The sequence below is a fragment of the Thamnophis elegans genome, chromosome 12 (genome assembly GCF_009769535.1).
Source record: "Thamnophis elegans isolate rThaEle1 chromosome 12, rThaEle1.pri, whole genome shotgun sequence".
In the NCBI taxonomy this organism is placed as follows: Eukaryota; Metazoa; Chordata; class Lepidosauria; order Squamata; family Colubridae; genus Thamnophis; species Thamnophis elegans.
The window spans coordinates 57,045,696-57,070,531 of record NC_045552.1 but is presented as its reverse complement, the minus strand read 5'-3'; the positions used below and the strand labels follow the sequence as shown (position 1 = coordinate 57,070,531).

At 46.4% G+C, this 24,836-nt stretch overlaps 1 protein-coding gene across 4 annotated transcripts in view; it reads left to right on the top strand.

Moving 5' to 3' along the window:
* Nucleotides 1-24,006, top strand: part of ARHGEF6 (Rac/Cdc42 guanine nucleotide exchange factor 6) — a 54,658-nt gene extending 30,652 nt beyond the window's left edge. For all 4 annotated transcript variants that reach the window (XM_032228048.1, XM_032228047.1, XM_032228051.1 and 1 more), the window contains 8 exons: nt 1,562-1,701; nt 4,422-4,547; nt 7,494-7,514; nt 10,437-10,530; nt 11,436-11,525; nt 17,185-17,284; nt 18,317-18,371; nt 22,436-24,006. In XM_032228048.1, coding sequence (XP_032083939.1) covers nt 1,562-1,701; nt 4,422-4,547; nt 7,494-7,514; nt 10,437-10,530; nt 11,436-11,525; nt 17,185-17,284; nt 18,317-18,371; nt 22,436-22,576 — 767 coding nt within the window. In that variant the 3' untranslated portion in view covers nt 22,577-24,006. The remainder of the gene's footprint in view (nt 1-1,561; nt 1,702-4,421; nt 4,548-7,493; nt 7,515-10,436; nt 10,531-11,435; nt 11,526-17,184; nt 17,285-18,316; nt 18,372-22,435) is intronic.
* The last annotated feature ends 830 nt before the right edge of the window (nt 24,007-24,836 follow it).

The window sequence follows — 24,836 nt, the reverse complement described above, 5'->3', positions numbered from 1 at the left end:
CTCTAACAAGTCTGCCTTTCAATTCCCAGAATTCCCCAGGCAGCTGTACCAGCAGGGGAATTCTGGGAGTTGAAGTCCATATGTCTTAGAATTTGCCAAGATTGAGAATAACTGATTTATGGAGTCATGGTTGATGTGGGGTTGATTCTGATCAAAGTCCTTTCTAGGCCAGAATTATTGGGCAATTGGATACCTTAGAGAAGTCCACAGTCAGGACGTGAAGATAACATTAGTCCACCTTTGTGGCTTCACAGAAAGCTGGCTCTCAGCAGTGAATTGCTTCCACGCTTGGAGGTGCTATCTAAACACCTTGAGATCCTTCTGGATTGATCCTCCTGGATTTATCTAATAACGTCTTCCTTAACCTGGTCCCTGTTCAATGACCCATGGCTATAATTTTGAGGATTTCTAGAGGCCCTGAGGGCTGGCAATTCAGGGAAATAGCAATAGCAGTTAGACTTATATACCGCTTCATAGGGCTTTCAGCCCTCTCTAAGCGGTTTACAGTGTCAGCATATTGCCCCCAACAACAATCTGGGTCCTCATTTTACCCACCTCGGAAGGATGGAAGGCTGAGTCAACCCTGAGCCGGTGAGATTTGAACAGCCGAACTGCAGAACTGCAGTCAGCTGAAGTAGCCTGCAGTGCTGCATTTAACCACTGCGCCACCTCGGCTCTAAACCAGAGGTCACCAACTGAGAAAATTTTGGCGGCCCGCAGAAAAATTATTTGCATTTTTTATATTGCACTAAATCAGGGATCCTCAAACTACACCCCCTGGGACGGATACGTGCAATGAACGCTTGTGTTGCTGCAGAGAGTCTCCCCCTTTGGGGTCTTTTTATGGGGGGGCAGAAATTCCGACTTGGGGTCTCCTTCGGCCTCCTGGTGGGGGGCTTTGGGAGAAGGCTGGAGGGAAGAGCCGCTGGTGGCGAAGAGCCGGAGGGCCTCGTTCCAGTGGGACTGCATCCTGGCCTGGAACTGGCTGACCATCTCAGCCCGCTGAGCCTCCAGGCGCCGGCACCTGGCCTTGCACTCCCACAGGTCTTCCCTCTGCTTGGAAAGCCCATGCTCCTAGTCCCCAGTGAGGTGGTTCTGCTGAGCCTCCTTCTCGGTCAGATCCAATTTGAACTGAGCTGTTTTGCCAACTCTTTCTCCTGGGGGCTGCTTAGCTCCAGCAACTGCTTCCTGTTGGGGCCCTCAGGAGCCCGGAGGGCAGGCGAGGAGTGGCTGGGAGGGGAGGGTTGAGTAGAGGCTAGCGAGGCACCCCCACAATGAGTGACATTGAGTTGGCCATGCCCACCCAGTCACAGGATCACCTAGCCACATCCACCCAGGCGGTCATTAGGCAGATCATATCAGTGGTCCGTGGGACTTAAAATTATGAACTTAGTGATCCCTGAGGTCCGAAATGTTGGGGACCCCTGATTTAAACCATCTGGAACATTTGAAGATTGGTGAAGGGTGGGCTTCCTCATGGCAGGAAGCCCACCTATATCTACACTCACCCCATGTTGCCCTTCTCCCTCTCCCAGTAACCTGGTTCGTCTTCTTCTCACAGGGAGCATGGGAGACCGTCTGACGGTACATTGCAATAGCGGCCAAGATTTGCACGAATGGCTTGACCACCTCCAAAGGCTGACCAGAGGAACCACTTTCAGTGGTACCCTCTCGAAAACCCAATCTTGGGGGTCCCATTCGGTGAGTAACTCCACGCCTAAATCAAGCAGAGAGTCCAAGCACAGGTGGAAAGTTCTTTCTTGTAGGCCGTGCCCATATCTACTTTGAGCCTAATCTTAGGGGACAATTGGAGAAAAAAATAATGTCCTGTTTTCTTCTTTTCCTTCCTTTCAGCGGGCCCAACTATGTCTCTAGGGCAGGGATGGCTAACATTTTTTGTCGTTGCGTGCCGAAAAAATAATGCAACGCGCACGTGTGCCTCCCACGCCCCCCCCCGTCCATGCGCACGTGATCCCCTGAACTCACCCACACACACGGACATGCAACCCTCTCCCCCATGCCACGTTTTGAGCCTGGTAGGGCTCCCTGCAATCTCCCTGGGAGCAGAAACGCCACCCCCGCCCCGTTCACATCTGTGTGCAACTCTCCCCCACACGCACATGCGCCAGCATCTCCTGCATTCCCCCTCCCCCCGCGCATGCGCAGCAGAAACCCGAAAATCAGCTGGCCGGTGGGAGGTGTCAGTGCGGTGAAGCTAAGCTGGGGCGACAGCTTGCGTGCTCGCAGAGAGGACTCTGTACCACCTGTGGCACCCATGGCCTAGGTTTGCCATGTTCGTTCTGGGCCACACCATTCCCTCCTTCCCAGCTGGAACCCTCCAAGGGCCTCCTTCTCCCATTCCCATCCGTCTTTTGAGAGGGGGGGAAATTAGAATGTCTTCCTGTCCTTTTACAGTTGTCTGATCCAAAGGTGCTTGGAAGCCTGATATATGAATGTAGATAACAAAAAAATTAACTAAGTTTTATAATTAGTAAGTAGTAATTTAGTAACTTATAGATGGTTATGTTAAAAAAATAATTGACAAGGGCAATAAGGTATATATATATATATATATATATATATATATATATATATATATATATATCGATTCCCAAAAACTTGGGTATGGCTAGCTGATGAGAGCTAAATAGCTTGAAATAGATCTATACTAGTCTCCCTTTATTTATTTATCAGCATAAATATAACAAATATATATATATATATATATATATATATATATATATATATATATATATATATATATATATATGTTTTCTGAGGTTTTCGCGGGTGTTAGTATGTAGGTCTCTAGTTGTTCGGGTTTTCTCCCGCGTAGAATTGTAGATATATATATCGATTCCCAAAAACTTGGGTATGGCTAGCTGATGAGAGCTAAATAGCTTGAAATAGATCTATACTAGTCTCCCTTTATTTATTTATCAGCATAAATATAACAAATATATATATATATATATATATATATATATATATATATATATATATATATATATATATATATATATATATGTTTTCTGAGGTTTTCGCGGGTGTTAGTATGTAGGTCTCTAGTTGTTCGGGTTTTCTCCCGCGTAGAATTGTAGATTGAACAATTCTACGCGGGAGAAAACCCGAACAACTAGAGACCTACATATATATATATATATATACACACACTTAAAGTCACAACCCCTGGTATGCCCAAGTATGGGAGGAAGGTCACACTTCCACTCTCTGTCATTAGGCTCGTCACAAGAGACCATCCAGACAGAAACCCAATATTTTTTTTTACTGTTGCCTTTTTGTTACATTTTGTTATATTTATGCTGATAAATAAATAAAGGTCTCTCTTTATTTATTTATCAGCATAAATATAACAATATATATATATATATATATATATATATATATATATATATATATATATATATATATATATATATATATATATATATATGTATATATATGTTGGTTTGATGAGAAGAAAATAGATATAACAGTAAAGGATTTTTTTGTTAACCAATATTAATTGGTTAATTGGTCAAGAGCCGAGGTGGCGCAGTGGTTAGAGTGCAGCACTGCAGGCCACTTCACCTGACTGTTATCTGCAGTTCGGCGGTTCAAATCTCACCGGCTCAAGGTTGACTCAGCCTTCCATCCTTCCGAGGTGGGTGAAATGAGGACCCAGATTGTTGGGGGCGATATGCTGACTCTGTAAACCGCTTAGAGAGGGCTGAAAGCCCCATGAAGCGGTATATAAGTCTAACTGCTATTGCTATTGCTAATTGTAACCACTAACAATGGAATGATAAGGATAAGGGATACAGTTAATGATACATACATGTACCACCATAACAAAAGGAACATGGACACAAATTGTAAACAGTGATTTTTTTTGGGGGGGGGGGGAGAAACGGGCTTAGATATTTTGTCAACTAATTTTTGTTTAGAATTATGTTATAAAGGTTTAAGGCTGTTGGATGACTCTGTAATAATTAATGAAATGCCATTAGGTGGTTGTGTTTTTTCAACTATGGATTATTCTAGGCAGAAGGACGTTAAAACAATTTCAGTTAAATGAGAACTAGGATATGTTGAAAGTTAAGACTCATCAAGAACTTTGATATTTGATATGAATGTAGGTAATGACTCTGGAAGAGATGCACGAAAGCTAATTGTAACCAATTGACACACTTTCTGCAAGGTGTAATGTAAGATGATTATTTTTTGTGTGTGTTGTTTGTTTAGTAAAAAATTTTTTAAAAAATGTTTAGAAAAAAAAAAAGGTGCTTGGAAGCCACCAGTGGGGATTCTACATGGCTGGCTGGAAACCACAAGCTGAATGTTCCTCCCTTCTTCTAAGGGATGAGGAGCTTTGAGATGAAAACAGGGAACTCAGTGGCCTGTTTTTCTTTTTTAATCAGACTTTTAGCTCTACTGGACAATTCCGTGGCCCACTGGAACCCCCCCAGATTCTCAAACCTTGGACCTTGAGTTGTCTCCGCCCAGCCCCTCCTCTCAGGCCCTCAGTGGCCCTCAGCTACAAAGAGGTAAATCTCGTGTGACCTTCGCATGAGAGTCTTTCTTGGGCTTCCTCGTGACAGTTTGATGTCATGGTCCTTAATTTCCAGATTGAGCAGCGGGACTCCATGTGGGTGGAAACGTAGCCCACGCGGAACCACAATTTCGCAGAGAGCTGGATGGAATTTAGGGAGTTAGACTTAGCTTGCAAGCTTTGGGGCTCCTTGCCAGAGGAAACCGCGTTTACTCCATCGTGGTGGTCCTTCTCTCCTTCCACCAAATCCATGCTCACTTAGAAATAGATTCTGCAGATTGGTTGGGAAATGACTTGTCTTGTTCAATTGACAGACTTAAGAATTAACTCTGAGTTGAATTAGGAATTAATCAAATTAATTCTGGTGAGAATTTTCCTATGGCAAATCTAGACAGCATCCTAAAAAGCAGAGACCTCACCCTGCCGACAAAAGTGCGTATAGCCAAGGCGATGGTTTTCCCAGTTGCCATGGATGGCTGTGAAGGTTGGACCATAAGGAAGGCTGAGCGCCAAAGAATGGAGGCCTCTGAACTCTGGTGCTGGAGAAGAAGACTCCTGCATTGAGTCCCTTGGACTGCAAGGCCATCCAACTGGTCAGTCCTAGAGGAGATCAACCCTGACTGCTCTTTAGAAGGCCAGATCCTGAACAGGAAACTCAAAGCCTTTGGCCACCTAATGAGAAGGAAGGAAGCCAAAGAATGGAGGCCTTTGGACTCTGGTGCTGGAGAAGACTCCTGCATTGAGTCCCTTGGACTGCAAGGCCATCCAACCGGTCAGTCCTAGAGGAGATCAACCCTGACTGCTCTTTAGAAGGCCAGATCCTGAAGCAGAAACTCAAGTGCTTTGGCCACCTAATGAGAAGGAAGGACTCCCTGGAGAAGAGCCTCATGCTGGGAAGGATGGAGGGCAAAAGAAGAAGAAGGGGACGACAGAGAATGAGGTGGCTGGATGGAGTCACTGAAGCAGTCGGCCTGAGCTTCAATGGACTCCAGAGGATGGTAGAGGACAGGAAGGCCTGGAGGAACGTGGTCCATGGGGTCGCAATGGGTCAGAAACGACTTTGCAAATAACAACAACAAATTTCCTCGTGTTTTGTTTTCTGGGGAGACAGAGGTTAGAAGTTCAATAAAGATTCTTTTCTGTTCCAGAGTTGTAGGAGAGAAAGATTTTTCAAACACGCTGCTAATTTCCCAGCCCCATCCAAGTTTCCTCAACGTTGCAATTTTGCTCATTTGAACTCCCCCGGTTTCAAATCTTCCATCAACATATTTTGACCTGTTTTTTCTTTAATCCCATAAAACCTGGGATCCCTGTCAGTAAAGCCGGTTTTAAAACTTCTGCTCCGGGAAAGTAGATTTATTTATGGAGCCAGCCCATTTCTTCTCTTCCATTGAATTGTCATCAATCCATGCCTTGTCAAAACACAACACTATGCAAATTTAGGCCCACAGGAAACGGCGGTGAGCAGTTAATTTGCATCAGCGAGGAAACTTGTATCACACACCCCAAACTCCGTAATTTTAAACCAAATCACTCATTCTTTTTCTTTGCTTTTCTGACTCACTTTCTGCGCAAATCAAATCAAGATGAGATTTACTTCTCTGCTATCACAAGAGGTTTGGCCTCTCGTTTTCACCTGATGCGTATCAGAGGAGGGGAAAATACCTTTGTCCCACCACCCTACTGACATTTCTCATGCTCAACCATTTTAGTCCTGGTCCTGGGTGGATTTCTGGAGACGATCTTCTCAAGAAGGTCTATCTCTGAAAGAAGTCAACCAGAAGAACATTGGAACGCAACCGCTGAAAGTCGGTTAGGTTAGACAGGATTGTTGTAAGAGATGAGAACTTCCCAGAAGGATCCTGAAGGGAAGTTTACAAATCTGATCCTAGCCCACTGCTCCCCACAAAAACCCACGCGGGTAAGAGGCAGTGTCAGGGTTCCAAAAAACACCCCCAACGAAATAAAACTCCGAGCCGTGAGTTTCCTCAAAGTTCCACTTTATTAGAGATGTCATGTTGGCACATCTGGGGAAACCCGAATCTGAAAGCTTCCTGGTTTTCCCCACCCGGGTTGAAAGTTCAAGATCCTGCCCCCCACACCCACAGGTCCATCCCGTGGTCCAATCTCCCACTGCCACGAAGATAGATCCCACCCATCCAGTTCCGGCCAGGTGCAGAGACAAAGATGACCTTGGCTTTCTAAGAAGAATGTTGTTATGGCTGCACATCATCCAACCTCCATATAATCCCATTTTCCCACATTAGAAAGTGTGGCAGAAAGAAAAAAATGGCTTCTTGCAGGCATGACAAGCAGATTCTGATAATCAATGTGACAAAACTTGGATTAGTTATCTAACCATTCAAGAATAGGAGACCCCAGACCCATTACCTCACACAGAACAATACAAGCAGTCCTCGACTTATAACAATTCATTTAACGACCGTTCAAAGCTTACAACGGCGCTGAAAAAAATGACGTGTGATCCTCCCCATGGTCAAAATTCGGACGCTTGGCAACTGGTTCCTATTTATGACGGTTGAAGTGTCCCGGGGTCCCCCTTTTGTGACCGTCTGACAAGCAACATCTATGGAGGAAGCCGGATTCAAAATAACCGCATCACTAATTGAAGAACTGCCGTGATTCCCCTTAACCACTGTAGCAAGGTCCGTCATAAAACGTGGCAAAGTTCACTCAGCGATTGTCTCACTTAATAACAGAAATTTGGGGCTCAATTGTGGTCATAAGTCGAGGACTACCTGTGTAGTTAGAATATTCTTGTTGGGGTTCAAAAGCTAGAGGAGAATAAATCCTAAATCTCCTGTGATTTATTTCTAGTAGGAATGTCGTAAGTTTTAAAACGGGTTCTTTATGGAGGTAGTTTGATGGCTATATTCCTCTTTTCATGCTCATCTTTTCTTTCTTTCATGCTCCTTCCCAGAGGATGTCCTACATCTTAAAGGTAAGGCAAGAAACCTCTCCACCACATGTTCCCTTGCAACCTACCGACATGTTTTCATGCACAAGCAGGGTTTTTCCCCCCCAGTTTCTGCACTGGGTTTGAGGTCACATTTCCCCAAAGCTCATTTCCAGCGCTGTTTTGTTTGCGCAATCTGGCTACCCGCACATCGACAGTAGTCAAGCAGAGATGTGCTTTCAGGCAGCCTCTGATTCAAGGCTTATTTATCCGGGCAACCGATTCCCACGCTTGTTCAAAACCAAACACGAAACAATTCCTCGTATCTTAAGGGGAGGCGTTCTGTAAAGGGATTTAGAGAGGATTTGGAGAAGGTAGGAGTGAGCCATCGTGCGGGGGGGGAGAATTTGGCACAAGGAGAAGAGATTATGGAATCTAGAAGTTGAAGGAAGTGTGAGAAAGAAACTCAGAGAGAGAGAGACAGACAGACAGAGAGAGAAATTTTAACCATAAGATGGGACAGGGAAAAAACTGGGACAGGTTTTCAAGATTTCTGAAGTTCTACCTAATACTATAAAGAGGGTTTCCTAGAATTCTCACAGTGTCCCTTTCTTGACCTGATCTTTGAAGTCTGTCCCAGTTTCTCTCTTTGTCCTGTTTTATACTAAAACAACATCAAGAGTGTCTTTCTCACGTGTCTTTCTATCTCTAGAGGGTGTACAGTAAGCTCTCTGTTGTGGCCTGTCGGCTGCCATCCCTTCCAGCAGCCAAATCAGAGGAGGCGGAGGAAGCGTGGGATCAGCATCAAGGCAACCTGAGAACTCTGAGGAGGAAGAGGGAATGGAGCTGGCAAAGAGAGAGACAGAGAGACAGAGAGACAGAGATGGAGAGATGGAGAGAGACAGAGAGAGAGAGAGAGAGAGAGAGAGAGAGATGGAGAAAGAGAGAGAGAAACAGAGTGATGGAGAGAGAGACAGACAGATGGAGAGAGAGGGAGAGAGATGGAGAAAGAGAGAGAGAGAGAGGGAGAGAGAGAGAGAGACAGAGACAGAGAGGTGGAGAGAGAGAGAGACAGAGACAGAGAGATGGAGACAGAGACAGAGACAGAGAGACCGAGAGAGACAGTCAGAGACAGAGAGACGGAGAGAGAGAGAGACAGAGAGAGATGGAGAGAGAGACAGAGACAGAGAGACAGAGGGAGAGACAGAGAGACACAGAGACAGAGACAGAGAGATGGAGAGACAGAGAGAGAGAGACAGAGAGATGGAGACAGAGACAGAGAGACGGAGAGAGAGAGAGAGAGAGACAGAGACGGAGAGAGAGAGAGAGACAGTCAGAGACAGAGAGACGGAGAGAGAGAGAGAGATGGAGAGAGAGACAGAGACAGAGAGACAGAGGGAGAGACAGAGAGACACAGAGACAGAGACAGAGAGATGGAGAGACAGAGAGAGACAGACAGAGAGATGGAGAGAGACAGAGAGATGGAGACAGAGACAGAGAGACGGAGAGAGAGAGAGAGAGAGACAGAGACGGAGAGAGAGAGAGAGACAGTCAGAGACAGAGAGACGGAGAGAGAGAGAGAGATGGAGAGAGAGACAGAGACAGAGAGACAGAGAGAGAGAGACGGAGAGACAGAGAGAGACAGAGACAGAGACAGAGAGATGGAGAGACAGAGAGAGACAGAGCGATGGAGAGAGAGAGAGAGACAGATGGAGAGAGAGAGAGAGAGATGGAGAGAGACAGTGAGAGAGAGATGGAGAGAGAGACAGAGAAAGAGAGAGACGGATAGAGAGAGAGAGAGACGGAGAGACGGAGAGACAGACAGAGACAGAGAGATAGAGAGACAGAGAGAGACAGAGAGAGAGAGAGAGATAGAGAGATGGAGAGAGAAAGAGACAGAGAGACGGAGAGGGAGAGACGGAGAGACAGAGAGAGACAGAGACAGAGAGATGGAGAGACAGAGAGAGACAGAGACAGAGAGATGGAGAGAGAAAGAAAGGGGCAGAGCCTGGGTCATCCATCAGCTCTCAGATGGAGAGTTAACAGCCCCCAGGTCTGGAGGTGGCTGATGAGGAAGAGGAAGAACAGCTGGGTCCAGTGCCTGATGTGCGGATGTGCAGAAGGCAGAGGAGAGGAGAGCAGTGGAAATCTATGGGCCGGTTCTTCGGAAGGAAGAGCCATGGCTTCTAACAAAGCCCCATCCTAGCTCTGGGGATCAAAGGCAGGCGGCGGAGATGAATAGATGTGGACGACAACTATTCCATCTTCCAGATGGACAGACTTGTTAGCCTGCAGTGAGAGAGAAATTTTTTGCCGGGGCTGCCGGCACTCCTAAGAAAGAAATTTTGGAGTTAACTTCAGAGGGTTTATTTTGATCGAGGAGTTGGGTCAGGACATTCTCATCTAAATCCCTCCTGAATGGTTGACTCACAAGGCCAGCTCTAAATCCTTTCACAGCTATTTGCATGCCGGATCTTCCATGCTAGAATTCAAGGCATTGCATTTATGGGATGGTCAATCGTCGAACTGCCGCACACGGAAAAGACGCAACATCCCTATTATTGGTAGCTGGGCCAATGGCTCAGAAGAAAAAGGACATTGTGTGTTGTGGGCTAAGCACAGTTTATGACTACCAGATTAGCCCAATCTCCCTTTGTGTCGTGCTCCCTAACATGTCACCCCCTCAATACAATGGCTCGTCCCTCGTGTATTTACTCCGCAAACTCACAAATATTTGAGTCCGGTCCTCGGTGAAGCAATGGAAGTTCAGATGCACCACGAGTGGAGATTTTGTTTTTCCACCTGGGACCTAATCCTAATCCAGGGGTGTCCAAACTTGGGAACTTTAAGACTTGCGGAATTCAACTCCCAGGCTGTCTGGGGAATTCTGGGAGTTGAAGTCCGCAAGTCTTAAAAGTTGCCAAGTTTGAGGACCCCCTGTCTTAACCGATGGTTCTATCTCAACAGGATGCCAGCAAGAGTCCAAAGACAATGAAGAAGTTCTTGCCCAAAAGGAAAACGGAGAGAAAGCCATCGGATGAGGAATTTGTCATTCGAAAAAGTAAGATGGTGGCATGGCTCCTTTGTATAATTACAGAATTATAATTGATTTTCTTAATGATGTAAGGACGCAATGGCTCAGTGGCCAAGACGCTGAGCTTGTCGATCAGAAAGGTCGGCAGTTCGGCGGTTCGAATCCCTAGCGCCGCGTAACGGAGCGAGCCCCCGTTACTTGTCCCAGCTTCTGCCAACCTAGCAGTTCGAAAGCACGTAAAACAATGCAAGTAGAAAAATAGGAACCACCTTTGGTGGGAAGGGAACAGCGTTCCGTGCGCCTTCTGCATTTACGCATGCTGGCCACATGACCGTGGAGACGTCTTTGGACAGCGCTGGCTCTTTGGCTTTGAAACGGAGATGAGCACCGCCCCCTAGGAAAGACATTCCTTGAAGAGTTTATTTCAATTTCTACATCAGGAGAATTAATATTTCCACTCTATCTTCTATTAGTCAGGCCTCTTAGTATCACTGCCCCACCACGGCTCATACCATCAAAGGTCTCGCCTTCACCCTTGCAAAAGGAATGCGAAGGAGACCTCCAAGATCTGTTGTGGAGAAAGGACAGAGGACACCAGATGACAATGAGACACAGTGAAGGTTATCGATAGATAATGACCATTCCCTGATCAATGATTAACTAGTGGCCGGTTGCCTCACCATACATCTGATAAGGCTTGAAGGACTCAAGACTTAAAAACAGGCTAAGGCGGTCCTCCTCCTTCTACAAAAATTGAAGATGGAGAGCAGAGGTCTCCAAAGTGGGCAACTTTAAGACTTGTGGACTTCAACTCCACGCTGCCTGAGGGATTCTGGGAGTTGAAGTCCACATGCCTTAAGGTTGCCCACTTTGGAGACCCTTGTTCTAGAGTAAATCCAGAGTCTCTCCTTAACATTCATTTGATTTTTCAGGCACGGTTGCCTTAGAAGAAGATGCTCAGATCCTGAAGGTGATTGAGGCCTACTGCGCAGGCGCGAGTTTACAGCAGAATGTCACTTCAGGTGAGTGGTTTGAAGCAGTGGTGGGATTCAAATAATTTAACCAGGGGTGAAATTCAGGAGGTTCTGACAGGTTCTGGAGAACCGGTAGCGGAAATTTTGAGTAGTTCGGAGAACCGGCAAATACCACCTCTGGTTGGTCCCCAGAGTCGGGAGGGAATGGGGATTTTGCAGTATCCTTCCCCTGCCACGCACAACAAGCCACGCCCACAGAACCAGTAGTGGGAAAAAATTGAATTTCCCCACTGAATTTAACAACTGGTTCTCTGCCTTAATGACCATCTGGGTAGGCGGGGCTCGGTGGTCATGTGACTGGGTGGGTGTGGCCAACTTAGCATCACTCATGTCGATGGGCGCTTCGCTTTAGCTGTTACTATGGAATAAGAGTTAACCGGAGAGGCAGTTTCTATAAGCAGGGCAATAAAGATGAGGCTAGAAACAACACCAGAATGTTGCCTTCCTTCCTGCCTTCCTTACAGGATTAGCCCTGTAAAGTGGGGAAAAACAAAATAAGATTTCTTCCAATAACGGTTCTCCAAACTGCTTAGAAAGTTACCAACCGGTTCTCCCGGACCGGTGCGAACCGGCTGAATCCCACCACTGGTTTGAAGCCAAACCAGGTTTGCTCACAGGGGTTCAAGATCACGGCCGATGTTTCATGTGTCAGGTTAAACATAGGACGCACCTACCTGGTGCCTGAATTCAGAGAAAGCTGGGATTTTGTTCACCACTTACTCCAGAGCTGCGCTGGCTGGGGAATTCTGGATACTGAAGTCCACCCATCTTAAAGTCTGTAGCGATTCTTACTCAACCAGGTCGTGGATGTCCCAAAGGTGCTTTTTCAGGAGGCAACTGGACTTTCTTTGAAGATGTTTTGCTTCTTGTTGCTCTCAGAGAGGGTTTGTTTTCTTGCAGGCATTTCACGACCCAACTCAGCAACGCCATCAGTGCTGGGAGGGAGGGAGGATGAGGAGGACTGGGGAGTCATTGGTGCTTTCTGAGATTAGTTGTTGTCTTGCAGGCATATTTCATGAGCCAAACCTAGATAACAACATCAATTAACCCTCCTTCTCTCGGGCACTGAGCAATAGCCATAGCCCTCAGATTTCTATACTGGCCCATAATCATTTACAGCACTGTGGGTGGGTTACAGAGTCAGCCTATTCCTCCCCCCCCCAAACAATCTGGGTCCTCGTTTTTCGACCTCGGGAGGAACCTGTCAAGATCGAACTGCAGGTATCGGGAGAGAGGTGTGGTAGAGGGGGAGAGGAAGTAGGGTAGAGGGGAATGATGGAGGGAAGATGGAAAGTTGGAGGGGGGCGAAAGAAAGGGTGTATGGAGGGTCGAAGAGGTACATTGGGTTTCTATTTTGGGGGGTATTATTGACAAGAGGAATGGCTGTGTTTATTGTTTAAAGTTATAAGGCCCCGGTTCTGCACAGTATATATGTGACTGTACGAAAATGAAAATGGAAAATAAAAACACATTTACATTAAGATCGAACTGCAGGCTGTGGGCAGAGTCAGCCTGTCATACTGGATTCTAACCCCCAAGAGCCGAGGTGGCGCAGTGGTTAAATGCAGCACTGCAGGCTATTTTAGCTGACTGCAGTTCAGTGGTTCAAATCTCACCGGCTCAAGGTTGACTCAGCCTTCCATCCTTCCGAGGTGGGTAAAATGAGGACCCGGATTGTTGTTGGGGGCAATATGCTGACTCTGTAAACTGCTTAGAGAGGGCTGAAAGCCCTGTGAAGCGGTATATAAGTCTAACTGCTATTGCTATTGCTATTTCTCCTCGCTGTGTCTTTGATCCAATGTCAATTGCATTTTCCCCACCAAAATTAATACCCCAGGTGGGGGGAAAAAGGCCTTTTTCCGAGGCTGAATGTAAAGCCACCTCCCATCGGATCATTTCTAACGCAGGTAGTCCTCGACGTACAACAATTCATTAAGGGACCGTTCGAACTGTCCCTGGAAACAGTGATTTGTGGCCCTTTTACACACTTACATCCCTGTGGTCGTGCAACCCAAATTTAGACGCTCGGCAACTAATTCGTATTTATGACGGTTGCGGCATCCCGGGGGTCAGGCGATTCCCCTTTTGCGACCTCCCGACAAGCCAGATTCACTGAACGGCTGTGTTGTTCCTTTCCCAACCGCAGGGATTCGCTTCGCGAAGGTGGCGAGGTGGGGGGGGAGGCGTAAAAGGGGGGCGGAACTCCCTGAACAGATGTCTCACTTAGCAATGTCTCTGTTGGGCTGGATGGTGGTCGTAAGTCGGGGACCAGCCATTGTGCTCTTTCTCCTCTCGAAAAGGAGTAGAGAAATCTCGCCTGGAGGAGTCAAAGGCTTTTGAAATAACGCTGACTTTTGAGATAGCGAGATGAAAGGAAAGGAAACCGTGAGAAGTTTGCAGCGAGATGCGTTTGTCCTCAATTCTTTCTTACCCTCCCGGCCTCCCGAGATGCTAATCTCCCAAGGCTCCCGTCACTCTGGGCCTTTTATCGTTCAATCTGCTGCGCGTTTCAGAAAAAAGAATCAGCCTGGTGGTTTTCTATAAATATACGTTGTATTTCGCTTCTTCTGAAGCCACAAATAGAAACGCGAGTCTCGTTATCGGTGGCACTGAGCTGGCAGCGGTAAATCAGTGCCTCTTGGAGATGTTGATTCGGGCTTCGCTCAGCCGGGGTGGGGAGGGGAGGTTGCAGGTTATCTGTGACATTTTTATTTTATTTTATTGTACTTCGTTATATATCCCGGTTTTTATTACTTTTACAATGACTCAAGGCGGGAAACGTCTCCTACGAGCGTTTCTCCTCCTGTTTTCTCCACAACAACGGTTCCTGTGAAGTGGGTTTGGGCTGAGGGAAAAGGGCAGGCCCAAAGTCACCCAGTTGGCTTTCATGGCTAAGATGAGACTAGAACTCACAGTCTCCTGGTGATTGGCCCAAAGTCACCCAGGAATCTTTTGTGCCTGAGATGGGACGAGAACTCACCGTCTCCTGGTGATTGGCCCAAGGTCAGCCAGCCCTCTCTGATGCCTTAAGGTGGGACTACAACTCCCAAAGTCACCCAGTTGGCTTTCATGGCTAAGATAAGACTAGAACTCACAGTCTCCTGGTGATTGGCCCAAAGTCACCCAGGAGTCTTTTGTGCCTAAGGTGGGACGAGAACTCACCGTATCCTGGTGATTGGCCCAAGGTCAGCCAGCCCTCTCTGATGCCTTAAGGTGGGACTATAACTCCCAAAGTCACCCAGTTGGCTTTCATGGCTAAGATTGAGACTAGAACTCACCGTCTCCTGGTGATTGGCCCAAAGTCACCCAGGAGTCTTTTGTGACTAAGGTGGGACTAGAACTCACCATCTCCTGGTGATTGGCCCAAGGTCAGCCAGCCCTCTCTGATGCCTTAAGGTGGGACTACAACTCCCAAAGTCACCCAGTTGGCTTTCATGGCTAAGATAAGACTAGAACTCACAGTCTCCTGGTGATTGGCCCAAAGTCACCCAGGAGTCTTTTGTGCCTAAGGTGGGACGAGAACTCACCGTATCCTGGTGATTGGCCCAAGGTCAGCCAGCCCTCTCTGATGCCTTAAGGTGGGACTATAACTCCCAAAGTCACCCAGTTGGCTTTCATGGCTAAGATTGAGACTAGAACTCACCGTCTCCTGGTGATTGGCCCAAAGTCACCCAGGAGTCTTTTGTGACTAAGGTGGGACTAGAACTCACCATCTCCTGGTGATTGGCCCAAGGTCAGCCAGCCCTCTCTGATGCCTTAAGGTGGGACTACAACTCCCAAAGTCACCCAGTTGGCTTTCATGTTAAGGCAGGATTAGAATTCACCGTCTCCTGGTGATTGGCCCAAAGACATTCAACAGTCTCTTGTGCCTAAGGTGGGACTAGAACTCACCGTCTCCTGGTGATTGGCCCAAAGACATTCAACAGTCTCTTGTGCCTAAGGTGGGACTAGAACTCACCGTCTCCTGGTGATTGGCCCAAAGACATTCAACCGTCTCTTGTGCCTAAGGTGGGACTAGAACTCACCGCCTCCTGGTGATTGGCCCAAAGACATTCAACAGTCTCTTGTGCCTAAGGTGGGACTAGAACTCACCGTCTCCTGGTGATTGGCCCAAAGACATGCAAAAGTCTCTTGTGTCTGAGATGGGACTAGAATTCCCAGTCAATTAGCTAGTTTTCATGCTAAGGCAGGATTAGAATTCATCTCTCCTGGTAATTGGTCCAAGGCCAGTTATCCCTCTATGATGCCTTAAGGTGGAACTACAACTCCCAAAGTCACCCAGTTGGCTTTCATGCTAAGGCAGGATTAGAACTCACCGTCTCCTGGTGATTGGCCCAAAGACATTTAACAGTCTCTTGTGCCTAAGGTGGGACTAGAACTCACCGTCTCCTGGTGATTGGCCCAAAGACATTCAACAGTCTCTTGTGCCTAAGGTGGGACTAGAACTCACCGCCTCCTGGTGATTGGCCCAAAGACATTCAACAGTCTCTTGTGCCTAAGGTGGGACTAGAACTCACCGTCTCCTGGTGATTGGCCCAAAGACATGCAAAAGTCTCTTGTGTCTGAGATGGGACTAGAATTCCCAGTCAATTAGCTAGTTTTCATGCTAAGGCAGGATTAGAATTCATCTCTCCTGGTAATTGGTCCAAGGCCAGTTATCCCTCTATGATGCCTTAAGGTGGAACTACAACTCCCAAAGTCACCCAGTTGGCTTTCATGCTAAGGCAGGATTAGAACTCACCGTCTCCTGGTGATTGGCCCAAAGACATTCAACAGTCTCTTGTGCCTAAGGTGGGACTAGAACTCACCGTCTCCTGGTGATTGGCCCAAAGACATTCAACAGTCTCTTGTGCCTAAGGTGGGACTAGAACTCACCGTCTCCTGGTGATTGGCCCAAAGACATTCAACAGTCTCTTGTGCCTAAGGTGGGACTAGAACTCACCGTCTCCTGGTGATTGGCCCAAAGACATTCAACAGTCTCTTGTGCCTAAGGTGGGACTAGAACTCACCGTCTCCTGGTGATTGGCCCAAAGACATTCAACAGTCTCTTGTGCCTAAGGTGGGACTAGAACTCACCGTCTCCTGGTGATTGGCCCAAAGACATTCAACAGTCTCTTGTGCCTAAGGTGGGACTAGAACTCACAGTCTCCTGGTGATTGGCCCAAAGACATTCAAAAGTCTCTTGTGTCTGAGATGGGACTAGAATTCCCAGTCACTTAGCTAGTTTTCATGCTAAGGCAGGATTAGAATTCATCTCTCCTGGTGATTGGTCCAAGGCCAGTTAGCCCTCTATGATGCCTTAAGGTGGAACTACAACTCCCAAAGTCACCCAGCTGGCTTTCATGCTAAGGCAGGATTAGCACTCATCATCTCCCGGGGATTTGGGCCCAAAGTCACCCAACCATCTTTTATGCCGAAGATGAAACTAGAACTCACCCTCTCCTAGTGAATGGCCCATAGTCACCCAGCCAGTTTTCACGCCTATGCTGAGACTAGAACTCACCATCTCCCAGTTTCTAGCTTGGCGTCCTCACCACTTGACTAAATTGGCGTCAGCCTCATGGAGGCAAAATTGCATCGCAACCTTCTCGGTTCTCGGGCGCACCAAACGAAGCCCCTTCCCTGACTTGTCCCCTCTCGTCCTCAGGGTGCCGCAAAGATTCAGTGCCCCAGGTTCTACTTCCGGAAGAGGAGAAACTAATCATCGAGGAAGTGAGGAGCAATGGGCAGACGGTGGCCGAGGAGAAGTGAGTGAGAGCCCGAGCCGAACCCACGAAAAAGCTGCAGCAAAACCAAGTGGGGGAAAAAATCTCCATTCCTCCTTGAGGTTTCTTTGAGGACTTCCTTCCCTCATATGGAGTCTTCTGCTGACGACCCAATTATTAATAATAATTAAACAATTGAATGAATTATATATACTTTATTCATTAAACATGAAACTCAGCCAACTGAACATTCAAAAATACATCACAAATACCAGTGACTGGTGCTAATGGTTGATACGGTTTGCTGCCAGCGTCCTAGGTATCAACCAAGGACCTTCTTAAAATATAAGATGTTCCGAGTAGCGCAGTTTTTTTGCAGTTCTGCTGGTGTGATTGCAGGAAGCTGAAATTTGTTGATGTGTTCTGACCCCCCTTGTTCCACACCAAAGCACACTCCGAGCCAAAGATAAGTTATGGCATTTAATTAACAGACAGGTCCTTGGCAGCAAACCGGCGCAGATAAGCCCTGGCAGCAATCCAGCACAGATAAGCCGTGGCAGCAATCCAGCCTGCCAAGCTCACAATCATGTTCTCCAACATTAATTCCTGCGTTGACTTCTGCAAAAGGGGCATGTGCACAAGCAGTCCTTTTTATAGTCTGGAGAGGAGCCAAATGACCACCAGCTGAGTGCAATCACCTCCTGTAATTGCATAATTGTTCCTGAGGCCTAGTAACTCTTCGATGGCGTGCATCCAGGAACAACTCACTGCTGGCGTCCGGATCACTCCCCCTTGTCTCCTCCCCGCTGGTCCAAGGCTCAGGCGCCTCCTGGTGGCCAACCAGCCTCTTTGCGCCCTGCTCGGAGTCGGAACCCTGTCCAGGGTCCTCCACATCCTCCAGAGCCGACTCAGAGGGCCCCTCGCTGTCGGAGTCTGGTGGCAGCTCCAACTGCTCCTGCTGGGCCACAACCTTGACGTATCTTGTAAAAATGTAAAAATGAATGATGATGATGATGATGATTGATGATGATGATGATGATGATGATGATGGTGCCTTTTTCTGCTGTTTCCTAGAAGCCTGGTGGATACTGTCTATGCGCTAAAAGATGAAGTCAAAGAACTGAAACAGGTAATCCAAAATGATTGCATCAGCTTTTATAAACAGTTCCGCAAAAAAAGAAGAAGAAGAAGATTGCAGATTACAGTTGCAGGCTCCGTAATCCAGTCTACTCTTTTCGTTTTTGGTTTTAAAAGATGGTTGAACTTAGAATAACTTAATCGCCACTTTGAAGGCACCCGAATCGGCACACATGAAAATGAAATTTCGTTGCATGCCGCTCTCAGAGGATCGCCACCTCCTTCAGACACTACACAAACACAACAAAAATAAATGCATACAAAAGTATGCATACACCCACCTATATTATACGACACAGAGAAACGAGACAGCCTAGTTCAGATGCATGCAGGTACATAGCGAGAAAAACTAATCTTGCGAGGTTTTGGGTTGGGTTTCTAGTCCTCATGGCAGCCACGAACCGGGTGGAAAACGGTTAATTCGGTTAATTGTTGCATGATGGAAACAGCCTGGGGTCTGGCTCGGGTGCAGATTCTTCTTCAGCCATGGATTCAGCTACTTCTTGGGTTGGTCTAAAATTGCAGTGGTGTTGATTCAGATTCAGATTCAGATTCAGATGATTCAGATTCAGTTTATTTGTATGCCGCCCTTCTCCGGGAGGGACTCAGGGCGGCGAACAACTCGGAGGGGGAAAAGGGAACATAAAACACAATACACATGGTTAAAATAAACAAGAATCATACAGCCATACAGGTCGAGAGGGGAGGGGAACTCATCAACCCCAGGCCTGCCGGCACAGCCAGGTTTTGACGGCTTTCCGGAAGGCCTGGAGAGAGGTGAGGGTCCGAATCTCCGCGGGGAGTTCGTTCCAAAGGGCAGGAGCTGCCACAGAGAAGACCCTCCCACGGGTGGTAGCCAGATGGCATTGGCTGGTGGACGGAACCCGTAGGAGGCCGACCCTGTGTGATCTAACGGGTCTTTGGGAGGTAATTGGCAGCTGAGAAGTTGAGAAGTTTAAAGCATGAGGAAGTGCAACTATATGGAGGATCTTGGGGGTTGATTTCTGGGAAGCTCCCTGTTTCAGGAAGGGGGTCTTCAGCCTGGTAAGAGGGAGGGACGGGGGGGGGTTCCTGCCTAAAACCAGCAGCTGCAAAACCAGTTCCCATAACTTTCCACCGTCAAGTGGGCGTCATTCCTACCAGATACAGGCAATCCTCAACTCACAGCCATCCGTTTAGCGAATTCAAAATGACAACAGCGCTGGAAAAGCTAACTTAAGGCAGTTATTCACACGCACAACTGTTACCGTGTCCCAATGCTCACCTGATCAGAATTTGGGTGTGTAGCAACTGGTTTGTATTTACTGCCATTGCACCGTCCCAAGGTTTCAGGGTGGGTTGTTCCCGGCATTACTGCCGGTTCGGTTTGCTCCGCTTCGCTCGCGCACATGGCGGCTGCCCTTTTGCACAACAATAGATATTGTGCATGCACAAAACGTTAAAAGGAAAGGGAAAAAAATTAAATTTGTGCAATTACAATTCTGCGCATGCGCAGAACGGGAAATCAAGATGGCGGCCCCGTAGGAGAACCAGTTCAGGGGGCGTGGCAGGCCTGGCTCCTTTGTGTAATTACAGAATTACAATTGATTTTCTTAATGATGTAGGGATGCTCAGTGGCTCAGTGGCCAAGACGCTGAGCTTGTCGATCAGAAAGGTCGGCAGTTTGGCGGTTCGAATCCCTAGCACCACCTAACGGAGCGAGTTCCAGAGACCCAGGCCACCAAATCACTACCGGTTCTGGGATCACCCTTGTGCTAAGGTTATGTTTACTCATAAATAAAATAAATCAAATGTTTAACCTTCCCAGCTGCCTTAGGAAAAGCCAAGGCGGTGGGGTAAACTGACCGACTCAGATTCACTTAAGGACTGCATTATTATTATTATTATACAATTGTATCACAGCGGCCAGTTATTATTATTATTATTATTATTATTATTATTGTTGTTGTTGTTGTACAATTGTATCACAGCGGCCAGTTGTTTCGCCGGATTTGGCATTGGTTACTAGTCAGGCCCCATCCAGGGGCCTAGGACGTCGTAACGTATTTTCGTAATATGCGTGCAGATCCAAGCAGTGCGGCTTTTTGCATTTGACTGATGGTGATTTTGTCAATTTTTAACTGTTTTAAATGTAATTCCAGTGCTTTTGGAATAGCACCCAGTGTGCCGATTACCACTGGAATTACCACTGCTGGTTTGTGCCATAGTCGTTGAATTTCGATTTTTAAGTCCTGGTATCTTGCGATTTTTTCATGTTCCTTCTCGGCGACCCTGCTATCACCTGGTATTGCGATGTCTATGATTGTGACCTTATTTTTCTCAACCAGTGTGATGTCTGGTGTATTATGCGCCAGTATTTTGTCGGTTTGTATACGGAAATCCCACAAGATCTTGACCATCTGATTTTCGGTGACTTTTTCAGGCTGATGTTCCCACCAGTTTGTTGCTGTTTTAATATTATAATTTTTGCACAAATTCCAATGGATCATTTGTGCTACTGAATTGTGCCGCAATTTATAATCAGTCTGCGCGATTTTTTTACAGCAGCTGAGTATGTGATCAACAGTTTCATCAGCTTCTTTGCAAAGTCTGCATTTGGCATCATCAGAGGATTTTTCGATTTTGGCCTTAATGGCATTTGTGCGGATAGCTTGTTCTTGCGCAGCCAGGATTAGTGACTCTGTTTCTTTCTTTAATGTACCTGTTGTTAACCATAACCAAGTTTGTTCACTGTCCACTTTATCTTTTATTTTTTCCAGAAATTGGCCATGCAGTGCTTTGTTCTGCCAACTCTCCATTCTTGATTTTATCACATCTTTTCTGTATTCTTGTTTCGTCTGTTGGGCCTTCAGTAGATTTTTGTTCTTTACTTCGATTAATAGATGTTCTTGGGTGTCTTTTAAATAATCAGCCAGTGCATGTTTTTCTTCTTCAACTGTTTGCTTCACTTGTAATAAATTGTTTATAATAAATATTATTATTATTATTATTATTATTATTATTATTATTATTATTATTATTATTATACAATTGTATCACAGCGGCCAGTTGTTTCGCCGGATTTGGCATTGGTTACTAGTCGGGCCCCACCCAGGGGCCTAGGACATCATAACGTATTTTCGTAATATGCGTGCAGATCCAAGCAGTGCGGCTTTTTGCATTTGACTGATGGTGATTTTGTCAATTTTTAACTGTTTTAAATGTAATTTTGGAATAGCACCCAGTGTGCCAATTACCACTGGAATTACCACTGCTGGTTTGTGCCATAGTCGTTGAATTTCAATTTTTAAGTCCTGGTATTTTGCGATTTTTTCATGTTCCTTCTCAGCTACCCTGCTATCACCTGGTATTGCAATGTCTATGATTGTGACCTTATTTTTCTCAACCAGTGTGATGTCTGGTGTATTATGCGCCAGTAATTATACAATTGTATCACAGCGGCCAGTTGTTTCGCCGGATTTGGCATTGGTTACTAGTCGGGCCCCACCCAGGGGCCTAGGACGTCGTAACGTATTTTCGTAATATGCGTGCAGATCCAAGCAGTGCGGCTTTTTGCATTTGACTGATGGTGATTTTGTCAATTTTTAACTGTTTTAAATGTAATTCCAGTGCTTTTGGAATAGCACCCAGTGTGCCAATTACCACTGGAATTACCACTGCTGGTTTGTGCCATAGTCGTTGAATTTCGATTTTTAAGTCCTGGTATTTTGCGATTTTTTCATGTTACTTCTCGGCGACCCTGCTATCACCTGGTATTGGTATTGGTATTGGTATTGGTATTATTATTATTATTATTATTATTATTATTATTTTAATTAATTTGTATGCCGCCCACTCTCAAAGAGACTCAGGATTTCCTTAATAACCGCCGTGAGTCGCTTAACAACCGTAGCAAAAATGTCCATCAAACCCCTAACCACTGCGGAAATTTGAGGCTCCATTGCAGTCGTTAGGTGAGGACTGCCTGACCCCCAAAAACAGTTTACGGAAGAAGAACTGGAGGTGTTTTCATGAAGTGCGCACACGGCTGTCCTTTTTCTCTTCCCCCCGCTGCAGGAGAACAAACGAATGAAGCAGTGTCTGGAAGAAGAGCTGAAATCCAGGAAAGATTTAGAAAAATTGGTCCGGAGGTTATTGAAGCAAACGGACGAAAGTCTCCGGGAAGAGATGGGCCGCCGTTCCTCCGTACTGGCCTGAACCCTCAAAACCCCACTCAGGAAAGTTTTCAGCCGCGCCTCTCGTGCTTCCTCGCTCTTTCGTTTTGGGGGGGGGGGGAGAATCACGCCTCTTTTGCTTTTCCCTTGCAGGAAAGAAAAGATTTAAAAAAACAACAGATAGCCCAGCTATATATTTCTCCCCCTCCTCGTTCAAAAAGACTATTTTGCATGCTGCTCGTGGCCCTCGAAGATTTGCTCCAAAACGGACGTCAGAAAAGTCAAAGAAACTTCTCCGGGACTTCTAATATTGCTCCCACCTATCCACCCACCCACCCACCCATCTCATCCTAAGATTATACGCTCCTGGCAAGGGATGGGTCACCACCCAGCGTGAAGAAGGTTCCTGAGTGCGAAACCCAGTTGAGAGAGGAAATGCAAGAGGGGGAAAAACCAAAAACACCCGTACCTCCTTCCATTCTCGTTTTGCTTTTAAAGCGTGTTTCTTTATTTATTGAGTGGGAGGGGAAAAAGCAGATTCAGGTTTCTTGAATTGCAAGCAAGCGAGAATGGCCAAACGATCATTTGCACCTCTATTTCTTTCTTTCTTTCTTTCTTTCTTTCTTTCTTTCTTTCTTTCTTTCTTTCTTTCTTTCTTTCTTTCTTTCTTGGAATCGGGGGAAAACGAGTGTTGAGAATTGCTGCCTTCTCCTTTGAGATTGTGAGAATCCCTTTCTGTGGTCTTTCCGTAGGAGATATTTATGCAAAGGATCACAGATTTCAGAGGATTTTCAATTCCTCTGGGTTCACAGCTTTCGGCTCTCCTGCGAATTAGCACGGGATCCCTCAGGAAGGGTGTGGAAACGAAGAGAAAGCAGCCAATGGCATGCTTGCCTCTTCTCGCTAGTATAGGGTCCCCTGCTTGAGCTGGGGAGTGGGGGGTTGGACTAGAAGACCTCCAAGGTCCCTTCCGTCTCTGTTCTTCTGGTTTTATGATTAACCGAGTCAGCCTGATTACAGGATCCATCCTCCCCTTACAATAACTCATTCAGTTACCATTCAAAGTTACGAAGGCATGGGAAAAAAACGACCGATGAACATTTTTTCAAGTTGCCCAGCGCCCACATTTTGATCGCGAAACCCTGGGGCTGTTGCAGCGGTCGTAAGTGCGAGGAACGGTTGTACGTTTGTTTTTTTTAATGCAATGCTTCCGTAGCTTTGAATAGCCATTAGACAAAAGGTTGGAAGTCGAGTTACCTGTGCCCTGAGGTGGGAGAGGAGATTATTTTTTGATTGCCTCCCTTTAGCAAGAGTGGAGCTGACTCCGAAAAAGTCCAGTTGGAGATCGCCTTTGCATTCCAGCTGTTAGCTGCTGGAAGGGGGAAAGTTGCAACTACAAACTCTCTCGCTGCAACAGCGGATGCGTTGCGATGCAGCCAGGAAGGGCAAAGGCAAGCAGATTGCAAGATAAAGCTGAAAAATATCAAGAGACAAAACGCACGCAAATTGAGCGAAGGGACGCGCCCTTGGGTTGGCTGAGTTGGTGTGGAAGCTTGTTGCAAAGAGACAGAATGGAGATGTTCCCCTAGAAGATCTCCCTCAAGTCTGCAGCTCCTCAGCATCTTTCGTGAATGATCTTCTGGGAACTGAGTGATTTGTTTTTTTCTTCCTGGCCACAGAAGGTATACGGTTTGCCCATTTCGACCCACAGGGATTCTTCTGGCCAGGAATTAGAAGTAGACAGAACACAGAACACAGAATACGAAGAGGAGGAGGAGGAGGAGGAGGAGGAGGAGGAGGAGGAAGAGGAGGAAGATGAAGATGAAGATGATGATGAAGAAGAAGAAGAAGAAGAAAGAAGAAAGAAGAAAGAAGAAAGAAGAAAGAAGAAAGAAGAAAGAAGAAAGAAGAAAGAAGAAGAAGTGTTTAGTGTTTATTAGGACTTGTATGCCGCCCACTCTCGAGAGACTCAGGGCGGCTTATAAATAAAGCAGGAAGGGGGAACATATAAAAATTAAAAAACAGACATTAAAATTCACAACATTCATAGCTCAGAATGGGGCTGGATAAATCAACAGCCCCAGGCCTGCCAGAACAGCCAGGTCTTAAACGCTTTGCGGAAGGCCGGAAGAGTAGTAAGGGTCCGGATCTCCACGGGGAAGAAAAAGAAGAAAAAAGAAGAAGAAGAAGAAGAAGAAGAAGAAGAAGAAGAAGAAGAAGAAGAAGAAGAAGAAGAAGAAGAAGAAGAAGAAGAAGAAGAAAGAAAGAAAGAAAGAAAGAAAGAAAGAAGAAGAAATGTAATA